The sequence below is a fragment of the Sceloporus undulatus genome, chromosome 1 (assembly GCF_019175285.1).
Source record: "Sceloporus undulatus isolate JIND9_A2432 ecotype Alabama chromosome 1, SceUnd_v1.1, whole genome shotgun sequence".
NCBI lineage: Eukaryota > Metazoa > Chordata > Lepidosauria > Squamata > Phrynosomatidae > Sceloporus > Sceloporus undulatus.
The window spans coordinates 219,798,398-219,825,796 of NC_056522.1; the positions used below are offsets into that span (position 1 = coordinate 219,798,398).

At 38.9% G+C, this 27,399-nt stretch overlaps 1 protein-coding gene across 4 annotated transcripts in view; it reads right to left on the bottom strand.

The window, feature by feature from the left end:
• GALNT13 (polypeptide N-acetylgalactosaminyltransferase 13) overlaps positions 1–27,399 on the bottom strand; it is a 268,667-nt gene that overhangs the window by 135,554 nt on the left and 105,714 nt on the right. For all 4 annotated transcript variants that reach the window (XR_006105156.1, XM_042480745.1, XM_042480727.1 and 1 more), the window contains exons 3-4: positions 26,065–26,233; positions 2,017–2,183 (exon numbers count right to left, since the gene is read on the bottom strand). Coding sequence is in view for 3 of the 4 variants with exons in the window: in XM_042480745.1 (XP_042336679.1) it covers positions 2,017–2,183; positions 26,065–26,233 (336 nt within the window). In the remaining variant the exon portion in view is untranslated. The remainder of the gene's footprint in view (positions 1–2,016; positions 2,184–26,064; positions 26,234–27,399) is intronic.

Genomic DNA, 27,399 nt, shown 5'->3' on the forward strand with positions numbered 1-27,399 from the left:
GCCCCCTTTTGTTCCACACCGGGAGCATCCTAAGAGGCTGTTCAATAAGCTCCAAAGAGTGTTTACCAGGGAATTCTAGCAATTGGGAGCAGCTCCTTAAAAATGTCCTTTTCTGTATGCTTGTCACCTCCAAAGCAAAGAATAGTGGAAGGTCTCAGTTGAACGGAATGGACAGGTTCACATGGGAGGTAACAACCCTGCTCCAAGGCTACTGAGGCCTCTAGGAGGTTATAAATATTTGGAATTAAATCCACCAACAATTTTGTGGACAATGTAACTGAAGTATCAGAGTCAAACACTCAAATGATGATTACTAATTGGGATCCTCATAGATGCATTTTGGATCATATTGTTTCTGAAAACTCTACAAGGTCAGACCTATAGAGAGTAAGGTATCTAATTTCTTTTTTAAAAAAATAATCTTTATTCATTTCCTCTTTAAAAATCACATGCATACATACAAAGAAGCAGAAATGTTGTTTAATTTAAGCATAGTACATATAGTAGTGTACCAATGAAGTGGACAAGCTCCTTGGAAGCATGAGGAGAACCACTTGCCCCCTCAAACCTTGCTCTTCATGGTTGACCACCCAGGGAGGTGACGCTGTAAAAACTGTACTACAGCTTATAATCAATACATCATTCAGGGACAGCATAGTTTCATCCAGCCTAAAACAGCTGGTGGTTAAACCACTTTTGAAAAATCCTCCCTGGACCCCTGGTGAGAGAGAACTATAGATCTATAGATCGGTCTCCCTGTTACCTTTCTTGGGCAAAGTGATCGAAAGGGCAGTTGCCTCCCAACTCTAAGCTGTCTTGAAGGAAGCCAATTATCTAGATCCATTTCAAACTGGCTTCAGGGCAGCATACAGAGTGGAGACAGCCATGGTCACCTTAGTGGATTATCTCCGTCTGGGCATCGACAGGGGAAGTGTGACCCTGTTGGTGCTCTTGGACTTCTCAGCGGCCTTCGATACCATCGACAATGGTATCCTTCTGGAATGCCTGAGAAAGTTAGGAATCAGGGGCACTGCTTCATAGGAATATTATTTGTATATACATAAAATGCTGAAAAACATCAGAAAAACATCTTTTTCTGTGCAGGAAGCAGCATTTTATGTATATAAAATAATATTCCTATGAGCCAGCATGGCATAGTGGTTTGAGTATTGGACTAGGACTCTGGACACCAGGGTTCAAATCCCTGCTTGAGCATAAAAATCCACTGGGCAACCTTGGGCAAGTCACAGTCTCTCAGCCTCAGAGGATAGAAATGGCAAAACCCCTCTGATGAAACCTGCCAGGAAAGCCCTATTATAGGTTCCCCTTAGGGTTGCATAAATCAAAAATTACTTGAAGGCACATACCACCACCGACAAAGAAATATTATTTCATGTCAGGAAAAAAAAAACCTTTCCTGAGCAGAAAATGTTGTTTTCCATATAAAACAATCATAAGATAATTTTGTACAGAATAATCCCTAAGTACAAAATTTTCTGCACAGAAATCAGATTCGTCTGTATGTAAAAAAAGAAGCCATTCTGTCTCCTCTTGGCAGAAGCAAGTTCCTCACTGCTCTAAACAGCTTCTTAATACAACAGTGAACACATCAGACATTAGAAGTTATCATTTGGACTACAACTCTCTGCACTGTCCAGGTAACACAGCCACAGGCCATGATGGCTAACGGACTCTCCTGAATTATATCCCCCCCCCAAAAAAAAAACCTTTCCCAAGCACTGGCAGAGATATAATGCTGGCAGAAGTCCTCTTTGCTTATGACCACCACCGAGTAGGCATGTAAAATGTCCTTTTCTCTCTGTTGCCATTCATGCTATTGTACCCAGAACACCCCGAACAATGCCACTACAAAGTTTGCACAGTACCACTACAGAAATGTCTTTTAAAAAAATAAAAAATAAAAACATATTTGCAGTTCTAGAAACTTGCTATAATACTGCTCCATTATTGTTATTATTTACTTCTTGATAGATTTTGATTTATGTTCATTCATACCTCTTTCACTGGCATCATCTACCAAGATAATCTCAGAAAGTAGATAGTGTGGAGAACGATTTATAACGCTGTAAATAGTACGAAGCAAAGTGCTCCAGGCTTCATTATGAAATACTATGACCACACTTGTGTTTGGTAGTTCATCAGGGTAGACTTTTGTCTTGCATCTGTCAAAGATGGAAAAAAAAGGAAGCTAATTTATTCATAAATTCATTCTGTGGCACTAAATAATGACATACAAGTTAATCAGGTTCCAGAAGCCAGGCCCCAAGGTTGCTGCACTGAAAGGAGAATGAGAATGGAATATTAATCTTCCCCAAACTGCAAGAAAGATTCAGAGGAGCAACAAGCAGAGCTGCACTGTAGGAAACCAGGATATGAGCATAAAGCCTCATGAAATCTACCTCTTAAGATATTTTATGGCTCTCAAATACTAAATATTACATTAATAATATCTTTGAAAAAGAAAAAAAAATATCTCAGTCTTGAAAATCTGCATAATAAACAAAAGAATAAATTGATACACATGTTTCTTCTGCAAAAATCTCACGTATTCTGCATGCCTGCACTCTCTCATAAATATGTCCACACAAGCACAAAACACTTCTAGATTTTTCTACTCCCTACTAAAAGTGGGACTGAACTTCCCCCAGATTTGACTAACAAGGCCTTGAGCTTTGCCCAACATCTCTACTACTATAAATCAATACCAAAGGAAACAGTTTCCAGTTTGACATTTATAAGAGCATTTTGCAGGGACGTAGCCAAGGGGGGGTTCTTGGGGTCCGGACCCCCCCTTCTGTTAGATAAAATGAATGGTGTGTGCTGCCGCGCCGCCGCACCCAAGCCCCATTATAATGGTGGCACTTAGTCTGGAACCCCCCCCCTTCCCAAAATCCTGGCTACATCCCTGCATTTTGTATGAAGAAAACCTTGGATCATCAGCATGTAATCATCTGCATGTGAAATGGTTTCAGTACGTTAAACAAAATCAAACTACTACTGTAAAAACATTAAATCCAGTATGTAATATTCTTGCTATCAAATTGGAGAGAACCTGGGAAACTAGTTATTTCCTAGTGAATAAAGTGAATAAAAATTGAATTCCTACATAAATAAAGTGTCTACCATAAGAGGAATAGAAACTTTTGGTCCTCAGTTGCCAGAAGATGTGTATCACTTATACACACATAGGTTTTCAAAACATTGATGGTGTATTTCAGCATTACAATAAATCATGGTTTAGCATGACAGGAAGAAGCTGAGATGAGCCTTAGTTTCACGTTTTCCACCCTGCATGGGAAACAATCTCTTCAGTTTTTAATGGACACTATTATCTCATTATGCCCAAATTCCATCCCATGGCTATTCTTAACTAGTACTTTTGAAACAATTGTGGTTGTTGGAACTCAGGGCAGCTTACAACATTAAAAAAAACCATACAGTTAAAAACATACAAAAATAGTATATTAAAATAGAATTAAATTGCTACAATAATTAAAGTAAATTCAATGCTAAAATCAAGTTTTGAAAGATTAAAATGCTTAAAATACATTAAAACAATATAACAACATCCCATCACATGCCTTAAAAGATTTCTGTTTTAAAAGCCTGTCTAAACAAGTAGGTCTTACCCTGCGAGTGGAAGAATAACAAAGAAAGGGCCATCCTGGCCTCCCTGGGCAGGGAGTTCCAGAGTCTAGGAGCAGTCACAGAAAAGACTCTCTCTTGTGTCCGACCAACCGTGCTTGTGATGGTGGTGGGATGGAGAGAAGGTCCTCCCCTGAGGATCTCAGAGCCCAGGCCAGCTCATATAGGGAGATATAGTCCATTACAAATGTCAGACACTGTCAGACAATCCATTATAGCTTATTGGATCTAGACAAATAAATAAGTTGCAATTAACCTCCCACCCAAAAAGAAAGGTCCAGACTCTTCCTAATGGATATTTTGAAGGAGAAAGAAAGGAGGGAATGAAGGCCAGAGATTCACCTAGGCATTTTCCTGCTATGATAAAAAGGCCAGTATGTGCTTTCTTACTTCCCTTCCATGCCTTTTCACTCTTGCTAAAGTTGTGAGCAGTTGTATACCAAGGGGTATACAATATGGTGGCTCTTCCTTAGTGCCTACAACAATATATGGTTGTTAAGGAAGAATAATTATGCACTCATGCAAGTTTTCCCACTGCATTCCTGGATACTGTTTGCTGCTGCAACAATAGAACATAGCAAAAGAGAGCATTTCCAGAAAGTCTGGAAAATGCTTGGGATTCACCAGAGCCTTCACAGGCCATCTAGAAATGGTGAGGCACAGTATGCCAAGCCTAGGGTCCATGGACTTTATCCCACATGGTTTTTAAACCTTGATACAAGTTGGATATTTGGCAATACCTATTCCAGAATGCCATCTCTTTCTTGTTGTTGCAGCAATCATGGTTACCCCACCCCTTGCCACTAATGATGAAAGCCTGTCAATAAGCTCCCAATTGCACTGGTATATAGTAGACCTCAGGTATAATAAGTTGCTCCTGTAGCAGTTCCAAGATTGTGTGGTCATGTGGTATCAGTGTCTCCTCCTCTCCCTTGTTACCCCTCCCCTTCACTATTCCCGAATAGCTTGCTTATTATTTATTTATTTATTTATTTATTTATTTATTTATGTTAAAGTGCATTAGCAGAACTCCAGAAATTTAAAAACTCAAACACAGAAATACACAAATGGTATGCTGGGTAGGGCTTATGGCAGGGAGCCGAGATTAAAGATGAGGGCAGAAAGGAGTGTGCGGGACAGCAACAGCTTGGTTATTATTTCACTTTAAACAGAGGTGCAGATTGCTCCCAAACCAGTATATGTGCACTTCCTTTCATTAATGCAATCACAGCAAGAATAGGGGCCATGTGATAAAGTCCTATGCATTGGAACATCTGAAGGAAACAACACAAAACTGCTGAAGGTGAAGGGGGAATGAAACAACAAGAGCCACCACTGTCTCTTAGTAGAATTTTGGCTTTGGAGATTCCTTTCCTTTGTGTTCTCTCCTTCCCACTCCCTCAGGATTGTGCAGTCTTTCATTGCACCAGGCACTGTACAGGAGGTAGAAAACACATGTTTCTGTCTAGAATAATGGGTGGAAAGTAATTACACTATCAGGAATGCAAAAATTCCCAAGAATGCAAACATGTGGATAACAGTTAGGTGTGCTTCTAGAACATTTTTTTCAATCCTAGCTGGCACCTACAAATCCACTGCAGGTTGATTTATAAATGCCTAAACTATCTGTGTTGATTTATCAATAGAGATGTAAAAATAAATTTATATTTTGAGTTACTTAAAATATTAAAGTAATTTATTTCCCCTGTTTAGAAGAGTGCTACAGTAGGAAAAAGATGACTGTTTAATAGAGTGTAACTAGCAGTAGCCATAAAACAAAGGAAGTAACAAACAAGAGAAAACATTATTTTTGTCTTCCTCAGGACATAACAATGGATTTTGAGTGGAAGCAATATTCTAGTGATTGAAGTTCTTTCCTATGGAAATCATAAATTTGTCAGATGCAGATTTATGAATACACATGAAGTAACTACAGCTGTTTAAATGTGAAGAAAACACATTTTCCACAATCAATAACATGAAAACAGAGTGCACTACATACCTATTTACTATTGTTCCCTTTGGCTATGTGCAAATTATGTGACCATAAACTGTTCCATTGTGATTTTATTCCTCTTAGAAATGTATTGATGTTTTTCAGCAATGCAAGGCTAGATAATACATCACATGAAGAGAACCAAAAGTTGGAGAAATGAGAAACTGCAGTGACGATGGGCAATTTAAGTAGTAACTGTTATCATTTTGGAACCAAACTGAACATGGTGGTTGAGGTGACTTGTTGGATTGTAACAGGATAATTTAGCTGCCAGTATTTTATTGCTCTACATTAAGAAAGTTAACAGCAGCAATAGGAACTAGGACCACAAATAAAAGGTTTGATGTACTCATTCTCTGAATGCTCTTTATAATTTACTAGTAACAAATCTACTATTAAGTCAATAACGGATTTAATGCACCTTAGAAAATGCTAGTTATTTCCCAGACATCTCAACTGTTAGGTTTCATAACTAAAGGAAAAATGTATACAGTCAGCCCTCCTTGTTCACCAATTTTTTATCTATGGATTGAAAATATACAAAAAATATATAAATCTAAAAGGCAAACCTGGATTTTGCTATTTGATATAAGGAACACCATTTTGCTATGCCATTATATTTAATGAGACTTGAGCATCCATGATTTTGGTATCCATAGGGGCTCTTGGAACCAAACCCCAGGACATAACGAGACCCACTGTAGTTCTTTCTTTGAACCCTTTTACACAACAGAATAGCACTATGATTCTATTTCAAGTGCCATTGGTGCATCCTATGCCTTTCTAGGGTGTGTTGTTTGGTCAGAGGCACCAAAGAAGCTCTCTAACTGAGGATATGAAATACCCCTCCCTAAATTGCCAATCCCAGGATCCCATAGGATGGAGGCATGACAGCTAAGGTAGAATCATAGTGCTGTAATTGTGTAGTCTGAAATGGCAATTTGAAAAACAATAGAGAGAATCAGCTCTTGTCCTATCATTTACATCTGCTTCAGGCATGCTGCTAATCTATTTTATTTTATTTTTGCCTTGCTCTTCTGCCATAAAAATCCTTTCAATGAGAGTTATAATGATAGTTAGGAGATATGGGGCTCATTCACACTATACAATTATAGTGCTATTGTTCCACTTTAACTGCCATGTTTCCATGTTATAGAATCCTGGGATTTCTTATTCAGGGAGAGGCATTTAGAAATTCTCACCCAGAGTGCTCCCAGGCCTCACCAAACTACAAACCCCAGGATTTCATAGGCTAAAACCAAGACAATTAAATTGGAACAACTGTGCTGTGTAGTATGAACAGGCCCCAGAAAGAAGTAATGAGAACTCTACCTATTGCTCTGTGCTATGGATTATCACTTGCCTGATCTTGATGCCCTTAACTAAGATCTAAGCTGCATCTACACTGCAGAATTAATGCAGTTTGATGCTGTTTGGATTGTCATGGCTCAATGCTATGGAATTCTGTGATTGGTAGTTTTGTGAGATATTTAGCTTCCTCTGTCAGAGAGCTCTGGTGCCATAAAAACTACAAATCCAGGATTTCATAGGATGGAGCCATGACAGTTAAAGGAGTATCAGAATGCACGAATTCTGTAATGTGGTAGAAGTCCTTGTCATAGATAATAATAAAATTATTTATATACCGCTATTCCATTCGATCACAGCGGTGTACAACAATTGCAATAACGATACAATATAAGATAAAAATTGCAATAGATAATTAAAACTTACAAAACAGTGCACAGTATACATAAAATCAACATTAAACCAAGCCAGCAATATACTCGAAGATGTTAATCATATGGGGGAGGGGGCCACACATATCACAGAACATCAGGGAAGGCTTGATGAAACAAAAAGATCTTCAGTCTCTTTTTAAAGAGATCCAGGGAGGTGGCGGTGTGGAGCTCCTCGGGGAGGGTGTTCCAGATCCGAGGGGCCAAGATGGAAAATGCCCTTTGAGAGGTTACCTATATCTTGTAGAAGGGATCGTCAATAAATTCTTCCCAGATGACCTGAGTGTGCGCGGCGGATTATATGGGGAGAGGCCGTCCTCCAAATACCCTGGGTCCAAGCCGTTTAGGGCTTTATAGGTTATAACCAACACCTTGTATTGTGCCCGGAAGGGAACAGGCAGCCAATGGAGATCATACAAAATTGGTGTTATATGGTTGGCCCTGGAGCGTCCAGTGACCAGCCTAGCTGCCATATTCTGTACTAACTGAAGCTTCCAGGTTTGGTACAAGGGTTGCCCCATGTAGAGCACATTACAGAAATCCAACCGAGAGGTTACCAGGGCATGTACCACTGTTTCAAGGTCCCCCCGGCCTAGGTAGGGTCGCAGCTAACGTATCAGCCGAAGCTGATGAGCAAATCTGATTCAAATAATGATTAAGATGGCAACCTTTCTCAGCATTGGTCATTGCTAATTGTACCAGTTTAGTTATAACACAAATTCATGGTTAAAGCCAACAAGGAAAGGCAAAACTGATGATTCATATCAGAGATGGGAGGGAGGAGAACTCATGGTCCTTTTCTAATTTGCTAACTACAATTAAGAGACTATCAGCATGATTATGATCTTGCTGGACAGTACCAAAAAGATCAGTCATGTGAATACTCTTTTACTTTGGGGGCTAAAACATAAAGCAAGAGTATTTATATAAAAACAATTCAAAGAAAAGGGACATTGCCCAAGGCCAAGTATTTTAATTTAGGTTTTGCACAGTTGTTCTCAGAAAATTATGTTAAGAAGCAGAAATTCAGAACTGTTTTCAGTGCCGGGGAGGGGGGGGGGACTCAAGACTAGCATACAGGTCACTATGTATACAGTATGTATACTTTTTACACAGTGCAAAATCAAACTGTGGGATTTGGTACCCTAATAGTGATGTGTGCCAGTCTGCAGAGTATCAAAAAGGGGCCAGATAAGTTCATGGAGATTAAAGTCATCAGTGATTACAAGGATGGCTATATATCCAGTATCAGAGGTAGTATGCCTTTGTGCATCAGCTGCTGAGGAATGAGAGATGGATGGTGAGGTGGATAGTGTAGCTAAACATATGGCCTAGGACCTTATCACACACAGGGCAAAACGTGGTCGAAACATCATCCAAACACTGCGGAAGTGTCAGGATCTGATCATGCCTGGCATTTCTAAAGTGTAATTGAGGCTTTCTGCTGTGGAATCGTCATGGCATCATTTGCGGGGAAGCCAGGAGGAGCCATTTTCTGAATAACGGGATATCCCGTTATTCAGAAAATGGCTTCCCCGAGAATGATTCTATGACGGGAACATAGCAGGACGCCTCAATTACACTTTAGAAGCACCAGGCATGATCAGACCCTGATACTTCTGCAACATTTGGATGACATTTCGACCACGTTTTGCCCTTCGTGTGATAAGGTCCCTACTGGCAGGCTTCTTATAAACAACTATTGCCCCCTTTGTGAAAAGGCTGTTGGATTAGATAAAGCTTTGGACCCATATAGCATGATTGTTTCTATTTTCTTATACCAGCCCAAAAGTTGAAGAATAAAGAATCTTTGTGAGGTTCTAAAATAACTTTCAAAACTAAATATAAAACAGGAATAAAGACAAATATAGTTTATGCTGAAGCACAGCTTTGAGAAGAGTGAGGGCATCTTCCTGATCTAATTAAAGATCAGCAAAATACTTTTTTCACTGCTCTGGTGGAATTCCCAGACCTCCTTATAAAAATATATTTCTGTAAACAGGGCCAAAAAGGAAAGAAAAAAGGTATCCCTATATTTGGGTTCCTTGTTAATATAAAGCCTCTCTACCATTCAGAGGTTCCTTAAAGTCCATTTGGTTCTCATATTGATTCTGTTAGGAAACTGCAAGTTAAGACTGCTTCTGTGTTGATTGATCAAATTATCACTGCAAATATAGAACAAACAATGAATGTGAGACTAAGGCACAGATGGGAATAATGTTGTCCTCTAGATGTTGTTGAACTACAAATCTCAGCAGCACCAGCCAGCAAAGCCAATGGTGAAGAATCCTGGGAGCTATAGATCAATTGCATCTGAGGGATGCTTGGTTGCCATCTCTGAACTAAGGGCTTATGTATAACATATTAATGAACTGTACAGTCACTTTTGCTTATATCATGCACAACGACACTGAGACAACTGTCTTGGAGGTTTGGACCCTCTTTCAATGAAGGGTAAATTGCTGTCTCTCAGGACTGCTCTGGGTGGGCCTTAGGATCCCTTCTTGCTCAATGACCCTATGACTCACATCTGAGTCATCAGTGTTCCAAAGCCCTCAAGAACTGAGAGAAACTAGCTAAAACATACTGAAAATCTAAAGAAACATGACAGGAAAAGAACACATCTTGTATATGATACTTACTGAAGGATAATTCTGAGTCATGATACTGTACGACTTCCTCTTAAGGCTTTTCATTACTATGCAGATTAAAAGGCTGTTGCAAGCTACCTCCTTTCTCCTCTGGCAGGAGGTAAGCCCATGCTTAGTGAAAGCCCATGCTCCATGAAACAAGGAAAGAAAATGGAGTTTCCTAGGACCACTGAAGACAGAAAGATTACCTTCTGTTGCGATCTGGATTTTCCAGTCAGGTCATCACAACAAATATAACAATCAGAGGAAGAGCAAAATTCTATCTCCCATCAATTACAGTGCACCTGCGTTATATGTGGGCATGACTTACGCTGCTTTCAGCATACACTGAAAGCCATGCCAGAAGAAGGCTTGGAACGCCCTGGAAGGGGTAATCCCATGCACGCCTGTGGCATGCGCACCGTGCTGCAGGAACAAGCCCCATTATATTGAGTGGAGCTAGAGCATATGCAGAATTCCCCTTACGTAGGGGGATCTGGAACGGATCCCCTGTGTAAGGGAAAGGCCCACTGTATTATTTAATCAGCTTGATTATTAATATTTTCCAAGCATAGTATCTAGTTTCCTCCTTTTGTTCAGTGGAGCTTATTCCCAAATTAATGTACACTGGACAGACTGCATAAACCTTATTTAATGAAATATCCAATAGATGCCTTTGTGTTTGTGTGCATACTCATTGAGCATACTTCTAAATAATAATTCAAAAAGGAAATGTGTCATGTCCTGCCTGTGCTCTGAGTAATTAGAGGAAGACGGTGAGAGCCTTAGGGCATGCCAGTGCAGTCCCATAAGGTGAGCCTGCAATCAGCACCGGGACCTAGCTCCCAGAAGCCACTAGTGCCAAGTTCACCATAGCTTCTTCCCCAGCAAAGATGACCCAGACTTTTCAGTACCTAACTCAGAGAGATGCCAGGAAGGGGAGAGATGTCAGCATTCTCTGTGGTTAAGTAAGAAGCAGCCTGCTAATAAGGAGCACCTCTGAGACCTCGATGGGCTATAAATGTCCCAGCACTTCTCCCTTGGTCCAGCATGGCTATTATCCATCTACTTTGGGAGAAGCCTTACTGTCACCTTGTTGCTGGATAGTTTGCCATCTGCCTTGAATTCTGCCTGGACTCTGGCTTTTCTTTCTGTTTAACACTTTGGACTACTGTATAGGACATACTGCTGTCTTGTGAAGGACCTGGACTGAATTAAACAACCACTGCTTTCTTTGCAACCTTATTGGAGCAAAGCTATTTCTCTCTTTTCTTTTTTAAGAGATGGAAGCTTGCAGCTGGGAGTTTAGCTAGTTTCCCAAGGGCAAAACAGGACAAAAGCTACCACACAGAAACTTTGGTAGTCCTGATCAAGTCATGTGAGGGCATGCTCATCCCCTTTAGTCTAGTCTCGTGGGGTTGAGTCCCCCTTCTCCTCTCCATTCTGGGGTCCATGCATCTATACAATTCTTTCTGAATTACAGTTTCAGAAGAGGGAAGATACAAAAACAGATAACAGCTTTACAATAAAAAGTTTTTAAAGAAAACTCTTTTTCATATTTGTCTCCTTGCATCATAGGTAACAATTATTATTATTTCATAAACATTCTAAGTATTCCTCTAGTTATATTCATGGTAATCAGATCTAGTTGTATACATGAATATAATAAAAAGAAGATGAAATTCCACCCAAGTACTAAAGAAAGAGGATCCTCTGTCTAAAACTAAATATGCCAAAGCCAGAAGAACCAGCAGATTCCTAAGAGGATAAATGAATGTAAAAGTGCACAAGTTTTAAAAAAATAAAGTGAAAATAAATCCTGGTTGGTTTGAAGGAAATGTCTATTCTGGTTTTGTTTTTTAAATGAAAACCAAGTTAGGGATTTACAAGTTAGAATTTCCAGGCCTACATCGACCAGTAGCCCAACTAAAATGTAACAAGTGAATCTGTTAATAAATCAACACTTTTTTCTTCTTTACTGATTCAATGGTCCCACTCTGCTTGGGAATAGGAATTAGATTTAGATTAAAATTCCCTTTACAGGTGAATAAGTCTGACATTAAAAAGGCCAACCAAGTATCTGTCGTTCCTCATTTAGTATGTAAGTCTATACTATTTGAAATGAAAATGTCCAGAGTCTACAGAACCATTATTTTTGTTGATACTTTAATGTATTTCGTTCAGCAATAGTTATGAAAGACAGTAAGTGTAGTTCTTTGGAAACAGTAACTTCAGAGCTTGGAATTACTAAATCTTGCATGACCCTTCCCTTATTAACAGCACTATGTGCTGGGGGGATGATAAGACTTGCAAATCTTCACTAGGATATACCAGGACGAGGCTAATGCTAGGGCACATTCCCTAGTAGGGGGAATGATACTTAAAGTGTTATTACCCAAACCATTTAGAGAAGCATGAGTTTGGATCACTATGAAAAACCCACACCCTCCAATGTTCCACAGATGAAAACTAGGACATATATGGCCAAGCAACACCAGAGTTTGATTAAGATGACAAAAGTTATTAATGAGGAAGACCACACATGCCAGGAAATACTACAGCAGTTTTCTTTTGCCTGAGTCCCCAAGGAAGAGCAAGAATCCAGAAGATTCCATTTCTTCGTCTCCTCTCCTCTCATTGAGTTAATTGAGTGCAAACTACTTTTTCACTTTAAACCCATTTTACAGCAGCTAAAGTAAGCTGAAGACAAAGGGGAAGGTGAGAAAAAAGGGAAGAGAAACTGAAGCATTTTAAAAGCATCTGAAAAAGTGGAATGCCAGAGTTGGAGGTTATGGGAACCAATTCATTTACTGCTACAAAGACATAGCATGGTTTCAGTGGTTAGATTACACCAGAATCCTTACTGATGCATTCTGCAGAAATTCTGAAGATTCTTCAAAATGTAACCACAAAATGCAATAACCCAATCTGGGCTGTAACTAACCAGCCTGAGGGACTACTGTCCACTACCAAAACTAATGTATTCATTATACAAAGCTAAATCTACAAGCACCTTTTAATTGTAAACTATTTTTCAGGATGTATACAAGCCTGTCGAAACCAGGATGATACTTTCTCATCATTGTCAGTGTAAGCGGGAGCAGCTGAACAAACTGTGAATATTCCATCCAAAGTTTGTTTACACTAGCAACTGAATCCAGCAATCATCCTTTTAGGCAATTATACTTATTATATCTTTTGTATCTGTATGCAACATTGAAGGCCTTTTGGCATGGTTTTTGTTTCTTATGAGAGCATTATAGAAATAGCCATCTATTTCAAGCATGTACCCAAGGCAAGAGTTAGTAATGTCTATTATATAAGAGGAAACTGTTGTAATATTTTAGTGATGAAACGTTAACATGTACAATGTACAATAATTTTGTTCAAACCCCAAGCATTACTCAAATTGCAACCATTTGTATTTCAAGCAATAATTTGCACACATGAGCAGAAAGGGAATTTAAAATAATTTAGAATCACCATCCCCCATTCCTCCCCATTTAGACAAAAGTGGCATTTAAAAGAAGTATATCAACAGTGACTTGTTGGATTTTGTTGAACCAAAATATGCAGTAGCCAATCAATTTTTATATCTAGCAAGTGATAGATGGAGAAATGTGTCATGAAAATGGCTCTCTTGTGATCTGTTATGCAGTATAAATAGGTCTGCAGTTTGAAAGAACAAAGAGACTTCATTCACACCTTCAGCTGTCACTGTTCATAACAATGACATACTACAAATGTGGGCTTGAATATCAAGCTTTCCTTAGGGATTTTTCAAGTCTAAATGCAGCATTAATTTTTCAGAAGTTGCTCTGTGCAAGAATTTCATTTACTTAAAAGCTCAAAAAAGCTTATGTGTCAGAATATGAACAAAGTAACAGATGAAGGAGTATTTCCAATTTTAAAAAAATAGAAAAAGTACCAGTCTTTAAGAGAATAATTATTCCTTGCCTCTGTGACATAACTGAAGTAGATAATTTAAAGATTCTTTCCACATTTTCCCAACCATATTGCTCCATAAAATAAGAATGGGCCCTTGATCTCAACAACACATAAATTGGAAGAGATCCTCCTATTCATCAAATTAAACATAGGCCTGGTACAGACAGGCGCGATAGGACGCCTTCGTCACGTGTGAGGGGCGGCACTTCTAGACGCCCCTCACACAAGACAATGGCGTCAAAAAGGCAGCGCCCTGTACTGATGGGCGTCGGCATCATTATGTGCCGGACGCCTAGCGTACGCACGTCACGGCGCCATTATGATGGCGTGAGTGTGCCATTGGCGCACTGCAGTGTCATAATCGTGCCGCAAAAAGAACTCACTTTTTGCGGGTTCTTTTTGGTCCACGGGGAAGTCCCGCGGTCTGGAGGCTGCAGCTTCCCCACGGACCAAAGCTAGGCACTGGGAGACTGTCCTTTTTGGATGGTCTGTCCCACGCCATAGATACTTAAAAAGAATAAAGGAAGATGGCACATTCAATGCTGGATCATACAGTTAAGAAACAGAGGGGAAGCACTTTTATGATAATATTCAGGCTAGTAAATGGTTAAGGACACACCTTCCTGTTTCACTTCAAATGTGTGGCCATACAACTGAATAGATACTATTGGCTTATATAGGAGAGAAAGTAGGCAAGTTTCAATCAGGGAAACGGTTGGGGGAAGAAAAATGTTCATCCTTTAAAATGAAGATGACAGAGTGGGGAAGGTGAAGGCTGTTCCCCCCCCCCCCCACACACACACAGCAGGTGACACCACTGCCTCTTATGGTGATCCTATGAATGAGAGACTTCCAAGTCACCCTGTCATCAGCAGATCTGCTCAGGTCTTGCAGACTCGGGGATGTGGCTTCCATGTCTATCCATCTAGAATGTGGTCTCCCCCCCTACTTTACCAAGCACTACAGGCTTTTCTAATGTTATGAGGTCTCATGATATGTTCAAAGTACAATAGCCTTAGTTTAGTGATTCAGGTTTCCAGTAAGAATTTTGGCTTAATTTCTCTTGTACCCATTTAGTTCTGTTTTTGCTGTCCCTGGTATCTACAGAACTCTCCCCTAGCACCATATTTCAAATCAGTTGGTTTTTCCCCCTATGGTATACAAAAATACCAGCATAGATGATGCTGACTTGGTATTCAATGATACAACTTTTTTTACTTCAGGATCTTATTTAATTCACAATGTACAGCAATCAGTGTCTTCATTGATTAATGTACATTGATTAATGTACATGTGTGGCCACTATTTTTTTCCCTTAATATTCAGCTCTAACTCTATTTTTGCAATTTTTTTTCTTTTACTAGTAGTCATTCCATTGCTGTTTTCTACTAATAATATGGTGTCATCTTCCTATCTTGAATTATTGAGGTTTGTTTTTATAGTTTTCATACTTTCTCCTTCTAAATATAATCCTGATTTCTGTATGACAGAAAAGTTTACCTGATGAAATTCTATGTGGCTGTTCCCCCCGCCCCCGGCTGCATTTTTGATCACACTCGAACACTTTCTAAAATTCAGGATGGAGCAGGTTTATTTTCTGCAGCTTCAGAGAATAGGACCTGGAGCAATGGATTCAAACTACAGGAAAAGAGATTCCACCTTAACATTAGTAAGAGCTATTCTGACAGTAAGAGATGTTGAATAGTGGGATACACTACCTCAGAGTGTGGTGGAGTCTCCTTCTTTGGAGATTTTTGAACAAAGGGTGGATGGCCATCTGCTGGAGGTGCCTTGATTTTTTTTTTATTCCTTGGTGGCCCTTGAGGTCTATTCCAACTCTATGATTCCATAAAATCAATTTCAGGAGCCAGGCTAGAAACAACTGGCTAATGAGCAAAATGCTATGCCATTCTAAATAAAGCATGACAATAAGCTTTATTTTCTTAGCACTGGTATCCTCACCTCACCCCAAATTTAGGAATAGGTTTAAGGCAGCACTCAGTGTTGCACTTCACAAAGCAGGTAACAGATGTGTTGGTCTCTGAGCTTCCTGCAGAAATTGGATTTCTGTCATGGAGGCAAAAGCAAGAATCAAACAAAAATTCTGTGACAAGTGTTTTTTCAATCTGTGAAAGGAAGAAATGGGTTGCTTTCAAACATGGCCATAAGCTTTCACTCAGAGAGCTTAACCACTCTTTTTACTGTCTGCTAATGTGTACAGTTAACATATATATATTTTTAACCATGAGTGCTATATCCTAATCTTAAAAACTAGAAGGACTAGACTAACAATAGGACTAACAAACTGACACATGCCGAAGTCATTTACCTATAAAAATCTTGGGCTGAATAATTCTGCCTAATGTCTAAAGTATCCAACCAAAAGTATGCAATTATGCTTTGATAGGTAAGGTCCAATACATACCCTGAAGACAAATGTGCTCAAGGAGAATCTGTATTACAGCTACACTTTTCTCACATTTGGCATAAGAAAAACAATAGCACAATTGTCAAGCCAGGTAAACTGCTATGAATTTAATAACCAAACGTGTACCTTTCAAAGCATGCTTTCTCTCTTGCCTTAATCCAAAGGCCTTTGCAATGATTTTTATGTGTACAGGAAAAACTAATAACCTTCCATTTTTGGAAATAACATCTCAGGTTGCCAAACAAAGCTTATGGGGGGCTGTCCCCCCAAAATAACTTTAAGTGACACACAGACCTCTGGGTGCATTTAAAATACTCTGATTACAAGGCTATACAATTCTGATCAAGCTGGTATAATATAATTTTCAACATGTAACAAAATGTGATTGAAAGCTACTTCTGATAGGATGTCTTATACATAAGCACTGATACCCACAGTACAAAATACATGGAAAAGTCCAGCTGACTACTTTCTTCTCTACTTTCTTCTCACAAGAGGAACTTTCCAAGCTATAACTCCCTGGTAAGTTGAATTATTATTTATTTTATTATTATTATTATTATTATTATTATTATTATTATTATTATTAACCTTTATTTATAAAGCGCTGTAAATTTACACAGCGCTGTACATACAGTCTTTTTAATTGGACGGTTCCCTGCCCTCAGGCTTACACGACACAAAGGGAATGGTGGTGGGGAAAGGGCCTCTCTAATAGGATAATACATATAAAATACATAGCAATACAGGAAATGATTCAATAAAACAGACAACAAAAGAACATCAAATAGCAAGAGACAATTATGCAATGCCTGGGAACGCTTCTCTGAATAGGATGGTCTTCAACTCTGTTTTGAATCTGATTAAAGAAGTGATGGCTCTTGCTCGTGGGGGAAGAAGGTTCCAGGAATGAGGGGCAGCGAGTGAAAAGGGGCAAATCCAAGATGGGGCAGAGGATTGTATTGTTTAATACATTCTACCTTTTATGGCAAATTCTTTTAAAGTAAAAATGTTGTTGTTCTTGTTAACTGCCCTCAAGTCAACCTCGACTCATGGCGACCCCATCCTCCACTGCTCTGCTCTGGTCCTGTAGGCCCAACTACAGGCCTCTCTGATTGAGTCTAGCCATTTGCAGCTCCAAGGAACCACTGCCAGCCTAGCCAATGGTGATGGATGTCGGGAGTTGCAATCCAACAACAACTGGTGATCACATGACTCCCTTCCCTGTTGTCAAGCCTTGAACCTGCATACTCAGCACTGCCCAGGACTGTGTTTGCACAGCTAAGGCTACTTGAACTGTTTGGGTGCTGTTTACTCCCAATGCAGTGATTTATCTGTTATAAGTATAGAATTTCCCCTTTATCCGATCTTCTCCAGAAACCCTTATTCTTTCATGTTGCAGCCTAACTGGTTATAAGATTAAAAGAGGAAAGCCAGGGAAGGAATTGAAGTTTGCTGAATGAAATAGAAGAAATATTTTCAAAGAGAAAACAGAAGTCTTTTGAGAGTTTGAGATGTGCTCTGGAAGTAGAACAGGGAGCGTTATTTGTTCAGGTGAAACTACTCTACTGCAAATAATAATAATGATCCCTCCTTTTCTTTCCTGGTCCTAACAGAAAATAGAATTCAAAAGCTTATGTACTCTTTTATGCCATTTTGATTGGTCCTGATAAATATACTGCCCAACTATGGATTTTTTCCCCCTGTTTCCTGTATCTGCTCCAACTATGACATTAAAATTGCCTCTGCCTTGATTTTGTTACATTTCTCCAAATCCCACCCATTTTCCTTGTATCCCTTTTTTGTGTCATATTATTTAACTTTGAGGTTTGTTTTGTTCCTGCATAGAACTCTCTATACATTTATTTTATTTTCCTAACACTTACACTATCCAATATATTTTTCTTAGTCTGCATTTTTACCTATTCTCCTCATTGAGTGAAGTGTACTTATTTCTAGTTGTATACATGTATTTGTATAAAATTTGAAAAAAGAAAATAAGCAATCCTCCTGATTACAGGAGAACAATAACAATATTCACATATGTTCATTAACAGTCTCCAAGATTATGAACTTGATGAACACATTTAAAAACAATGTATGCACATTTCTTTTTTCACCCATAGTTCCAGCCAGGGAGAGACAAGAGAACTGTGGAAGTAGACGAACGGGCAGAAAACCCAGATGTACAAATGAAAAACTTTAAGCCTACTCAACTTCCTGCAATTTTGTGGATCACACATCTTCTGAGAATTGTTTGATGTACATCACAAGCCTGAATTCATCCAGCTGTTCATAGGAACAGCATGAAATGACACCATGACTTCTCACAGACATGAAATGACACTATGGCTTTCTGGCTCGGTATAAAGATGTTTCATATTTTCAGAGGGATGAAAACTTAGAGCCCCATCAGACTGCTGGGAAAATGAGACAAATAGGAGGAGGATTCAGCTGTGATCAAGATAAGATAATCAAGGTTATTAAGAGGGTGTTGTATATTTTAAAAAGAAACAATTCTATATAGAAACAGCTTCATTTTCACATAGTACTGGCCGATCAGGCTACATACTGCTGTCCATAAACATTATTTCTTTGACCTTAAAATCAAAGTGTGGCTGAAAACAAGTATCACACATGAAAACGTATTCCTGTTCCTAGCATAAACTGGTCATCCAGTTGCTGTGTTCACTGTCACTATCAAGTTTTCTAAGCTGTGACAATTCAAACAAAAAGGGCACTGCACTACATGAAGGAAGCAATTTCATGGTTGAACAGCCTTGCACCATTAAGTCAGAAAATAGAGTTACAATCAGCTTGCAAGCTGGATTCTACTGCCAATGAGAATCACCATCAACTTCCTCTATGCACATGAGGAACTTTGTAAAAAGTAAGGTACAGTAAGAGTCAAACCCACCCCCTTCCCAACACCATCCTTTAAAAAAAAAATTACTCTACCCTACGCACAGAGAGAGAGAGAGAGAGAGAGAGAGAGAGAGAATATATGCTTCTTTAATACACATTTCTTTAAAAAATCTCTCTTAAATTTTCATTTTCAAAAAGCCCTTCAAATATCCCAGTGGTATCCACAACTGATCATGTCTAGCATGTCATAATGCCAATCCTAAAATGGTGGTAAAAATGGAGACTTAGGCTCAGAACAGACAGACCAAATGAAACAGCTTCTGGCTGCTTCAAACTATGCAGCCTCCAAAGTGGGCCAAAGCTGTGCTCCAGTGCTCTGGACTGGAGCAAAGAAGAGTTAGGATAACCCAGCTCCTGGTGGTTCAGGTTGGGTCCTGCAGCCATAGTTCACTTTGGGAGCAGGCAGTGAGGTTTGTGTGGTCCTGACCCTCTTGTGGCCAGAGCAGATTTGGGACACTCTATTCTTAAAATAGACCCACTGAAATCAATAGGATAACTATGTAATAACTAACTTAAATCCCATTGTGCTAGAATTCCCATTGGTTTAATGTGCCTACTCTAAACATAATAAAGTCTGAGTCCATTCCAAAGTAGTCAGAAATGTTTTTTGAATGTTCAAGGTATCCTCTGTTGTTTTATTAATACCTCCAATAACCCTATGCGGCAGTTGGTATTATTCTATCCTGTGCTGCGGATAGAATCCATTTATGAGATAGCCAGTCTTTTGTTTAAAATTACTTGGCATTACTCAAGGTTGTTGTTGACATTTATCTTCAGTGTGAGCTAGTGACTGAAGCTCTTTTCCCTAACAATAAATTTAACTACAGAGAATGGAGTTGGAAATGTTTGCTCTATAGCATTTTATGCATGTGTGGGAAAAAGAATGGAGTGGTACTGAGAGCTTGAACACAGAAAGCAAAGCCTGTTATAAAGAGGGAAAGAAGGCAAGCTGGAATTCCTAGAATAGCCATAATTTGACTATCAAAGGGCTGCTTACTCAGCAAAGCTTAAATTTACAGAACTTAGGCAAGCTTTCACAACTCTTCATTTTCAAACCATCCCTATGGTCATAAGCAAGCACAGATGTTCTCATTCTCCATTTATGCATTAGTTGGACTCAAGAAATTGAGGATTTGCCACATTGTTTTTTGTTTTGTTATATTCTGTGTTGCCCATATTCTAATGCTGCTTCAGAAAATATTTTTGTTAAAATCTTCTGTCTGATATTGACTCTATGGTAACTCACAAAGTTTATTTTTTTTACCTATTGCAGCAACAAAAATTGAGGAAAATGTATTGCTGATATCACCGTTGATTGATCCAGGATTACTCTTATCTAATCACAAGATCGTCTTCATTTTTTGATATGTTTTAATCTTAGTGATTTTTTAAAGTTTTCTAAATCTATATGTAATTTATACCATGCTCTACTTTTTTATTGTACTCATTTTTTTTGTACGTGAATAGACGATGGCACAAGCATTAATAAATTAACACTGCTAGAATTGTCACATCCATGAGTTACAGTTGTTCTTTAAAAATCTAAAGTAGAATGGGAGTTTGTGGTGACCATTCAACAAGTCTCTCTTCTGTATATACATATACAAACACATAGTCCAAAATAAGAATGCAAAGAATTCTCACAAATTGGTTTGCACTTGATGTGAAAGAGCATCTTGACAAAGTGAGACACCACCCACGCAAACACATACACAAACTGTGGAAATGATTGCTTTTAAAAAAGTCATTAACCAAGAAAAATCACCGGTACAAAAACTCCTTTAATCTCACCCACAGAGAACAAAATTTTCCACTTATACATTCATGAATGCAAGAAATTTTAAAAGATGTATATACCTAATGCAAACATATAAGTCACCATTCCTTTTCTTGTATTAAGACAAGACCTGTAATGTGACCTTTTAACTTACCACTGTTCAGGGAAGGGAAAGGAAGAGAGGAATGCAATACTTGAGGATCCATTGTGAGGTTTTAACTTTAGCAGCCCAGGGAAATTATGGTTACAGGGACATAAGAAACAAGGACTTTTTGGCTGTACTGTAACAGCCATTACAAAAGTTCTCATCAGATCAGTTTTGATCCAGTTTCTTCACTAAATACTTAGATCAGCCTCTCTCAGCCTTTTTACACTGGAAGAACTCTTGAAACTATTTACAGCTCAAAATAAAAGGTTGTTTTTTTCAACCATGATCTTTTGCAGAACCCCTAGTGACTTTTCTCAAAACCCCTAGTGACCTTTTGGGGAATCCTAGAATTTCAGGAAACTGTTGGGAAAACCATATTCTAGATATATGATACAAGGTATATCCAGTCCACAATGCAGAAATAAAGCAGTTTGACGTCATTTTAACTGCAATTAACCTACAGAATCCTGGGATTTGTATTTTGGTGAAGCACCAGACTTTACAGACCAGGGCTACATCCAGACTGCAGAAATAATCCAGTTTGATATCACATTAATTGCCATGGCTTAATGCTATGGAAATCTGGGAACTGTAGTTTGTATGAATGCCCGGCGTGCTTCTTCAATCGTCATGGAATCGTCGCTCCCTCTAGCGTTCCTGAATTCTGCCAGTAATGAAAATCCTCACTGTTGCAACACAGAGCAGAATGCAGACAGAGAAGTTTAAAAATAAAAATGAAATTAACATATGGAGCACCACACTGCTGTCTAAATTCCAGGTGACTGCCGTCCCCCAGAGAGAGGCTGTCCTTTGCTGTCAAGCTAACCTTAGACAAGCCTGATTCTCGCCCAGCTGGTCAATTTAGCCTTTTTTAGGCTCAGGTGTCTTGGATGTACACAATGAGAAGCATACTCAGAAGATTACATCTGCCACTAAACCACCTTGTTAATTCTTTCTTTACTGAAACTGCCTGTTTTCAACATGAAAGTCGGCATCATGTTGGCAACTGAGCAACTTGAAGGCCTTCCTAGATGTTGCAGCTAACAAGGAGCAAGTGGAAGTAGTGCAAATACAGCTCACCTGCAATTTTAGCAATGAAGTAAGAAAAACAGCAGCAAAATCAGGCAAAGTAAGATAAAATACAGCTTGGGTGTACTGACAGTTCTTCCTTCCCTTTCAGAATTTTGTTACCAGTGAAGCAGAGGTAAAGACTGTAAGTCAGTAATAATAATACATAATGTCTCCTGTGATATATTTACATGATGCAGAGCTTATCAAAGAGGTGTAGTCGGGTTGGGTAGAGCCTTCAAATTGTGCTCTTTTGTTTCTATGAAACCATGGCTCTCATTACTGGTTGTCTTCCAATAAGGACTGGAGAATTTCAGAACTGTCATATATGCACACCTGACTTTCCTTATAAGAATATTGCTTATAGCCTCTCCCTACAGATCGATATGTTCAGTTAGTACCCCCTCCCCAAGAAATATGGATTCTAAAGCTCTAGTAATGCAAAATTTCAAACTTTAGAATGAAATCTAGTAGAAAAAACTATTTGTTGTGTGTTTTCAAGTCATGCCTGACTTATAGAGACCCTAAAGTGATGCTATTATGAGGTTTTCTTGGCAAGATTTATTCGGAGTAGATTTGCCATTGCCTTTCCCTGAAGTTGAGAGCATGTGACTTGCCCAAGGTTACCCAGTGAGTTTCATGGCTGAGCTGGGAATCAAACCCTGGTCTCCCGAATCCTAGTCTCACATTCAAACCACTATACAACACTGGCTCTCACAGAAAAGCCTATAATGATCCTTACTCCTTGTTTAGATAATTTTTTTTATCAGTTTACATGTTACAATAATTGTGTCAGAAAGAGAACTGTATTTCTCAGGAATAAAAGAGGGATATTGGCAATAGCTTCTCCATATTTCTGCACAATTTCATCCAACTGCTCTCAGACACAATGCCCACACAGACACTAAAGTTACAATTGTACATGTACCTGCTTGGAAGAAAGTCACATAGAACTCTATAGGATTTAGGTCTGATCTGCTAGAGAGGATTGTTAGTAGACCCACAAAGAAAGTATCTACAAGGTATTTAACCCAAGTTTCATGGTACCACTTTTGAAAAGGACAAGACTGCTCAACCATCCTGTAGTTAAACTAAACAGTTCAATCCAAATTTGTCTTAAGGCCATGTTGCTGGCTAGCACTCCTCCTCAAGCAAACACTTCCCCTCCCACTGCACATCATTGGGTATCATCCTCATTTCTATAGCTGTATAGTGGAGCTGGACACAGAAACTTCCATTTTAGAAGAGGGGGTACAAACACAAGCTCAGAAGGCACCTACATGTAATCATCACTTCCTGCTGTAACCAGAAAGCAACAAGTGAAGTAAGCATGGTTACTAGACAACCATTCATCTAGTTCCTCCCACCACCACCCTCCCCTGTTATTAAGCTTTGTGATATCAAATTAGACTGCAAAATGTGAAAAAAAGGATAAGGAATGTCAACAAGAGCAGAATGTTAGCCACTCCCGTATGTGAGGAACAACTGAAATAGAAGGTCTGTTACCAAAGGGATCTGGATTTGTATTGATTTGTCCATTGGCTAATCTAGCTGTTCACAGAGTTTAAGAGGTATGCAAGGGGAAAACTGCTTTGAAGCAGACAAAATGACACCTGACAGGAACAACATGTGTAATTTCTTCCTTGCAAGCCTGATTTACTTGTATGATTCTTTAGAATGCATGCTGACACAACAGATTACATAATGGGATTGGTATTAAATGATATGACATGGTGATTTTTAAAAATACATCCCCTTCTCTGTCTGTTCCTGCTGATCACACTATCTTCTTAGTCTGTATTAGCCGAGAAAGAATGTTCCTGTGACATGCAATGAATGTCTAGTAAATAGCAAAATTATCTCTCTGCAGATACAGGACACCTGCACTAGAGTTACTAATTTTTGATGGCAAGAAGAGTGTGCAAAGTGTAGCCTATATTATAGATGTATGTTTTATCTGGTTTAAATTTTGTATGATTTTAAATCAGTTTTGTAGTGTTTTAATCTGGTGGTTTTAAATTGATTTTAAAACTTTTTAATTTCTTGTTATGGAAACTGCTTTGGGTTCCATCCTGGGAGAAAAGCAGCATATAAGTAAGTAAATAAGTAAGTAAGTAAGTAAATAAATAAATAGGACTTGTCAAATAGCGATGGAAGAAAGAGACAGTGCTGCAGGAGTGACAGTGGAGATGGCATTGGAACAACATGAATACATGGGGGCACTTTAATCTGCATTCCACACTGCTGGTATTTAATGTTCATGTTAAAAATATGTTCTTGTTGTTTTAAAGTGCAATGCACTGTTAATCCAATATAGTCTGTATACATTAGGGATACAAATCTTTGTTCAGTTAATTGTCTTGTCTTAAGTTCAAAAGTTTTCTCTCCAGTGCACAAAATGTGAGAGCATTTTTCAGTTGTTGTTGTTGTTGTTGTTGTTGTTGTTGTTGTTATTGCACTTCAGGACATCTTTGTGAAAAACTTGTTTGCAACAAAATAACTTTGTGTCTGTGTGTGCACATGCAAAAACACATTTTGGGGCAATTTTTCACAAAGTCCTAAAATATGAAATTTTTTCCTGTGAGTGACTATCACAATCCTCATTGAGGATGAGAAAATGTGCTAGTATTGTTTACTCTTGCAAATACATAGGTGTAGGTATAGAGACAGACAGACAGTGACATATGTATTCTTGGATATCCAATAATTGTTCCAGTCAATCGCTAAAGCAAAGCAAAGGAAGATGGACAGCCCACACCAGGTAACAAACAATAAAAGTATACCTTCATCCTCACAACTATTTCCAGATCTGTATATTCCCACTGTGTTGCCTGTTCCGCACCATTCAGTCGTGTGTCTCCCACAGCCCAAGTTTCAAATTGGTCAACGCACCTTTGCTCTCTTCACCTAACCTGATCTCAAGCCAGTATTACCATGACCCATATAATGCAAGGGAATGGCTATTACTTTCATACAATATATGAGATTTCACTGTTAAGTGCTTGCTTGCTTAGAAGCAAGTTCCACTAGGTTTAATGGGATTTATTCACATGTAATGCCCAAATCCAGCATTTTGTCCCTCCCAGTGAAGCTCTTGGCAGTCTCTTACCCTCCCACAAGCTATTTTGGGAGCACATGTGCTTTAAGAGGAAGGGAAGAATAATCCCTCAATTTCTGGCAGCCTATGATTAGCATGAAATACTGCCAAGAGTCTTTTTAGGAATGTAACTTGAGACTCCTGCTCTATAGGAATTTTGTGAACTGTTCCCGGAAAGTGATTTTGTGATGAGCCAGAAGAAAGTCCAGGTTTTCAAACAATTACTTTGGAAGTAGCTCTTGATATCAGATTGACACTTCCAATCAGAAGTATCAAAGGATGGATCAATTTCTGAAACAAACTGGAAAGTATTTTATTGTGGCTTGATTATTGTAATTCACCAATGTATCTAGGAAAGAAACTGAAATCCATGTAAGGTCATGCAAAATGTTTATTTTAAAAAAATGCACGGGTTTATATCCCACCTTTCTCCCACAATGGGATTTAAATAGACCACTCAGTCTTAAAAGGGCCACTAAACTATTCCCCCCATTTTCTTTTTATATTATAATACACAAGTTACCTTTGCATACCTATAATTATACATGCAGGCATGCAAAATAACATAGCTATGCATTGTCTAGATATTAATTCAATGTCAATGTGACAAATTTCAGGGGCAAAACAAATGCATAAACTCACCCCTCTAGTCTTACATCCGGCAAACTTCTGTTCAGCGCAATCATATCACTGGCCATAAGGTTAAACTGGTTGATTTTAAACAGCTCTTTCATTTTTTCCTGATCATCCTTGGGTATGACGACTGCCTTCCCCATCTCTCCAGGTCCTTCTTGGCTTCTTGACATAACAGCTATAAGAGAAGAAATTCAAAGAAAAGTGTGCCTTTAACTTTGCCATGCACAGATGTCATATATTTTTGGATTTTAGAACTCCAAAGTGACAACAGGTATTTTTTTTTACTGTAAATTCTGCCTTTTGAGCCAATATTTCATTAATATACAGATCAATACAGCTTATTTGCAAACCAGAGTTTTGGAAACACACTCACTGTTTCCAGCATTGTGTGATGATGTCATGTTTGAGTGGTTTATTTGCCACATCTATTTCCCACTCTCTACCATTAAGGAGCTGAAAATTCTATTCAAAAACATTATACTTTTTATAATTGCAACATGTGATGTCCACTAGGCTGAATATATTGACTTTCCCATCTAACATAAAGTGCACACATGATGAAACAGGAAAAACATGTCTACTAGCCCTGGCCCAACTTCCGTACACACTCAGCATGAGTGTGAAAGAGGCTAGTTAGGCACAGAGCTCCTCTAATGGATAAAGAAGCCTGACTGATCTAAGATTCCTATTCACAGGGAAATGTGTCAATATCAGTTCAGAATGAGTGGACTTGATCCCACATCTCTCCATGATGATCAAGGCCTTTATTTCCAGGGCTAATGGCAGCTCTGAGTGTTGTGGGAATCTGTTCTTCTTATTAAGTACCATCAAGTCAATTCTGGCTTGTGATGGCACCATGAATAAGAGGCCTTCAAGATACCATGTTATTAACAACCCTGTTTGAATCTTACAAACTTAGGGCTGTGACCTCCTCAACTGAATCAATCCACCTTGTGATCTTCTGCTTCTGTGTTCCACCAACTGGATTGCAAGTTACCTGGTCACTTTGGGGTCACATACATTCCCTCCTTTATTGGGTTTTCTTGCCTACTCCACACTAGATCTGGTGGAAAACTGGCTATGGGTCTAAAATAGGTTCTCACTTGGCAGATTACAGGGGAGAATTTATCAGATCAGTCTATACCTTGACACCCTTTTCATAAAGGGTTGTTGGAACAATCTCTATGGGTCCTGGGTGTGTGTGGAGAAGTAGTATTGATCTGTTGATTTACTCTCTCTTATAAACTCAGGATTTCTTGGGGGAGAGCCTACTGGTTTGCCTTCCAGTAAATAACCGTCCAGGCAGCAATCAATGTTTTTTGGATTCCCCCCCCCCCCCAA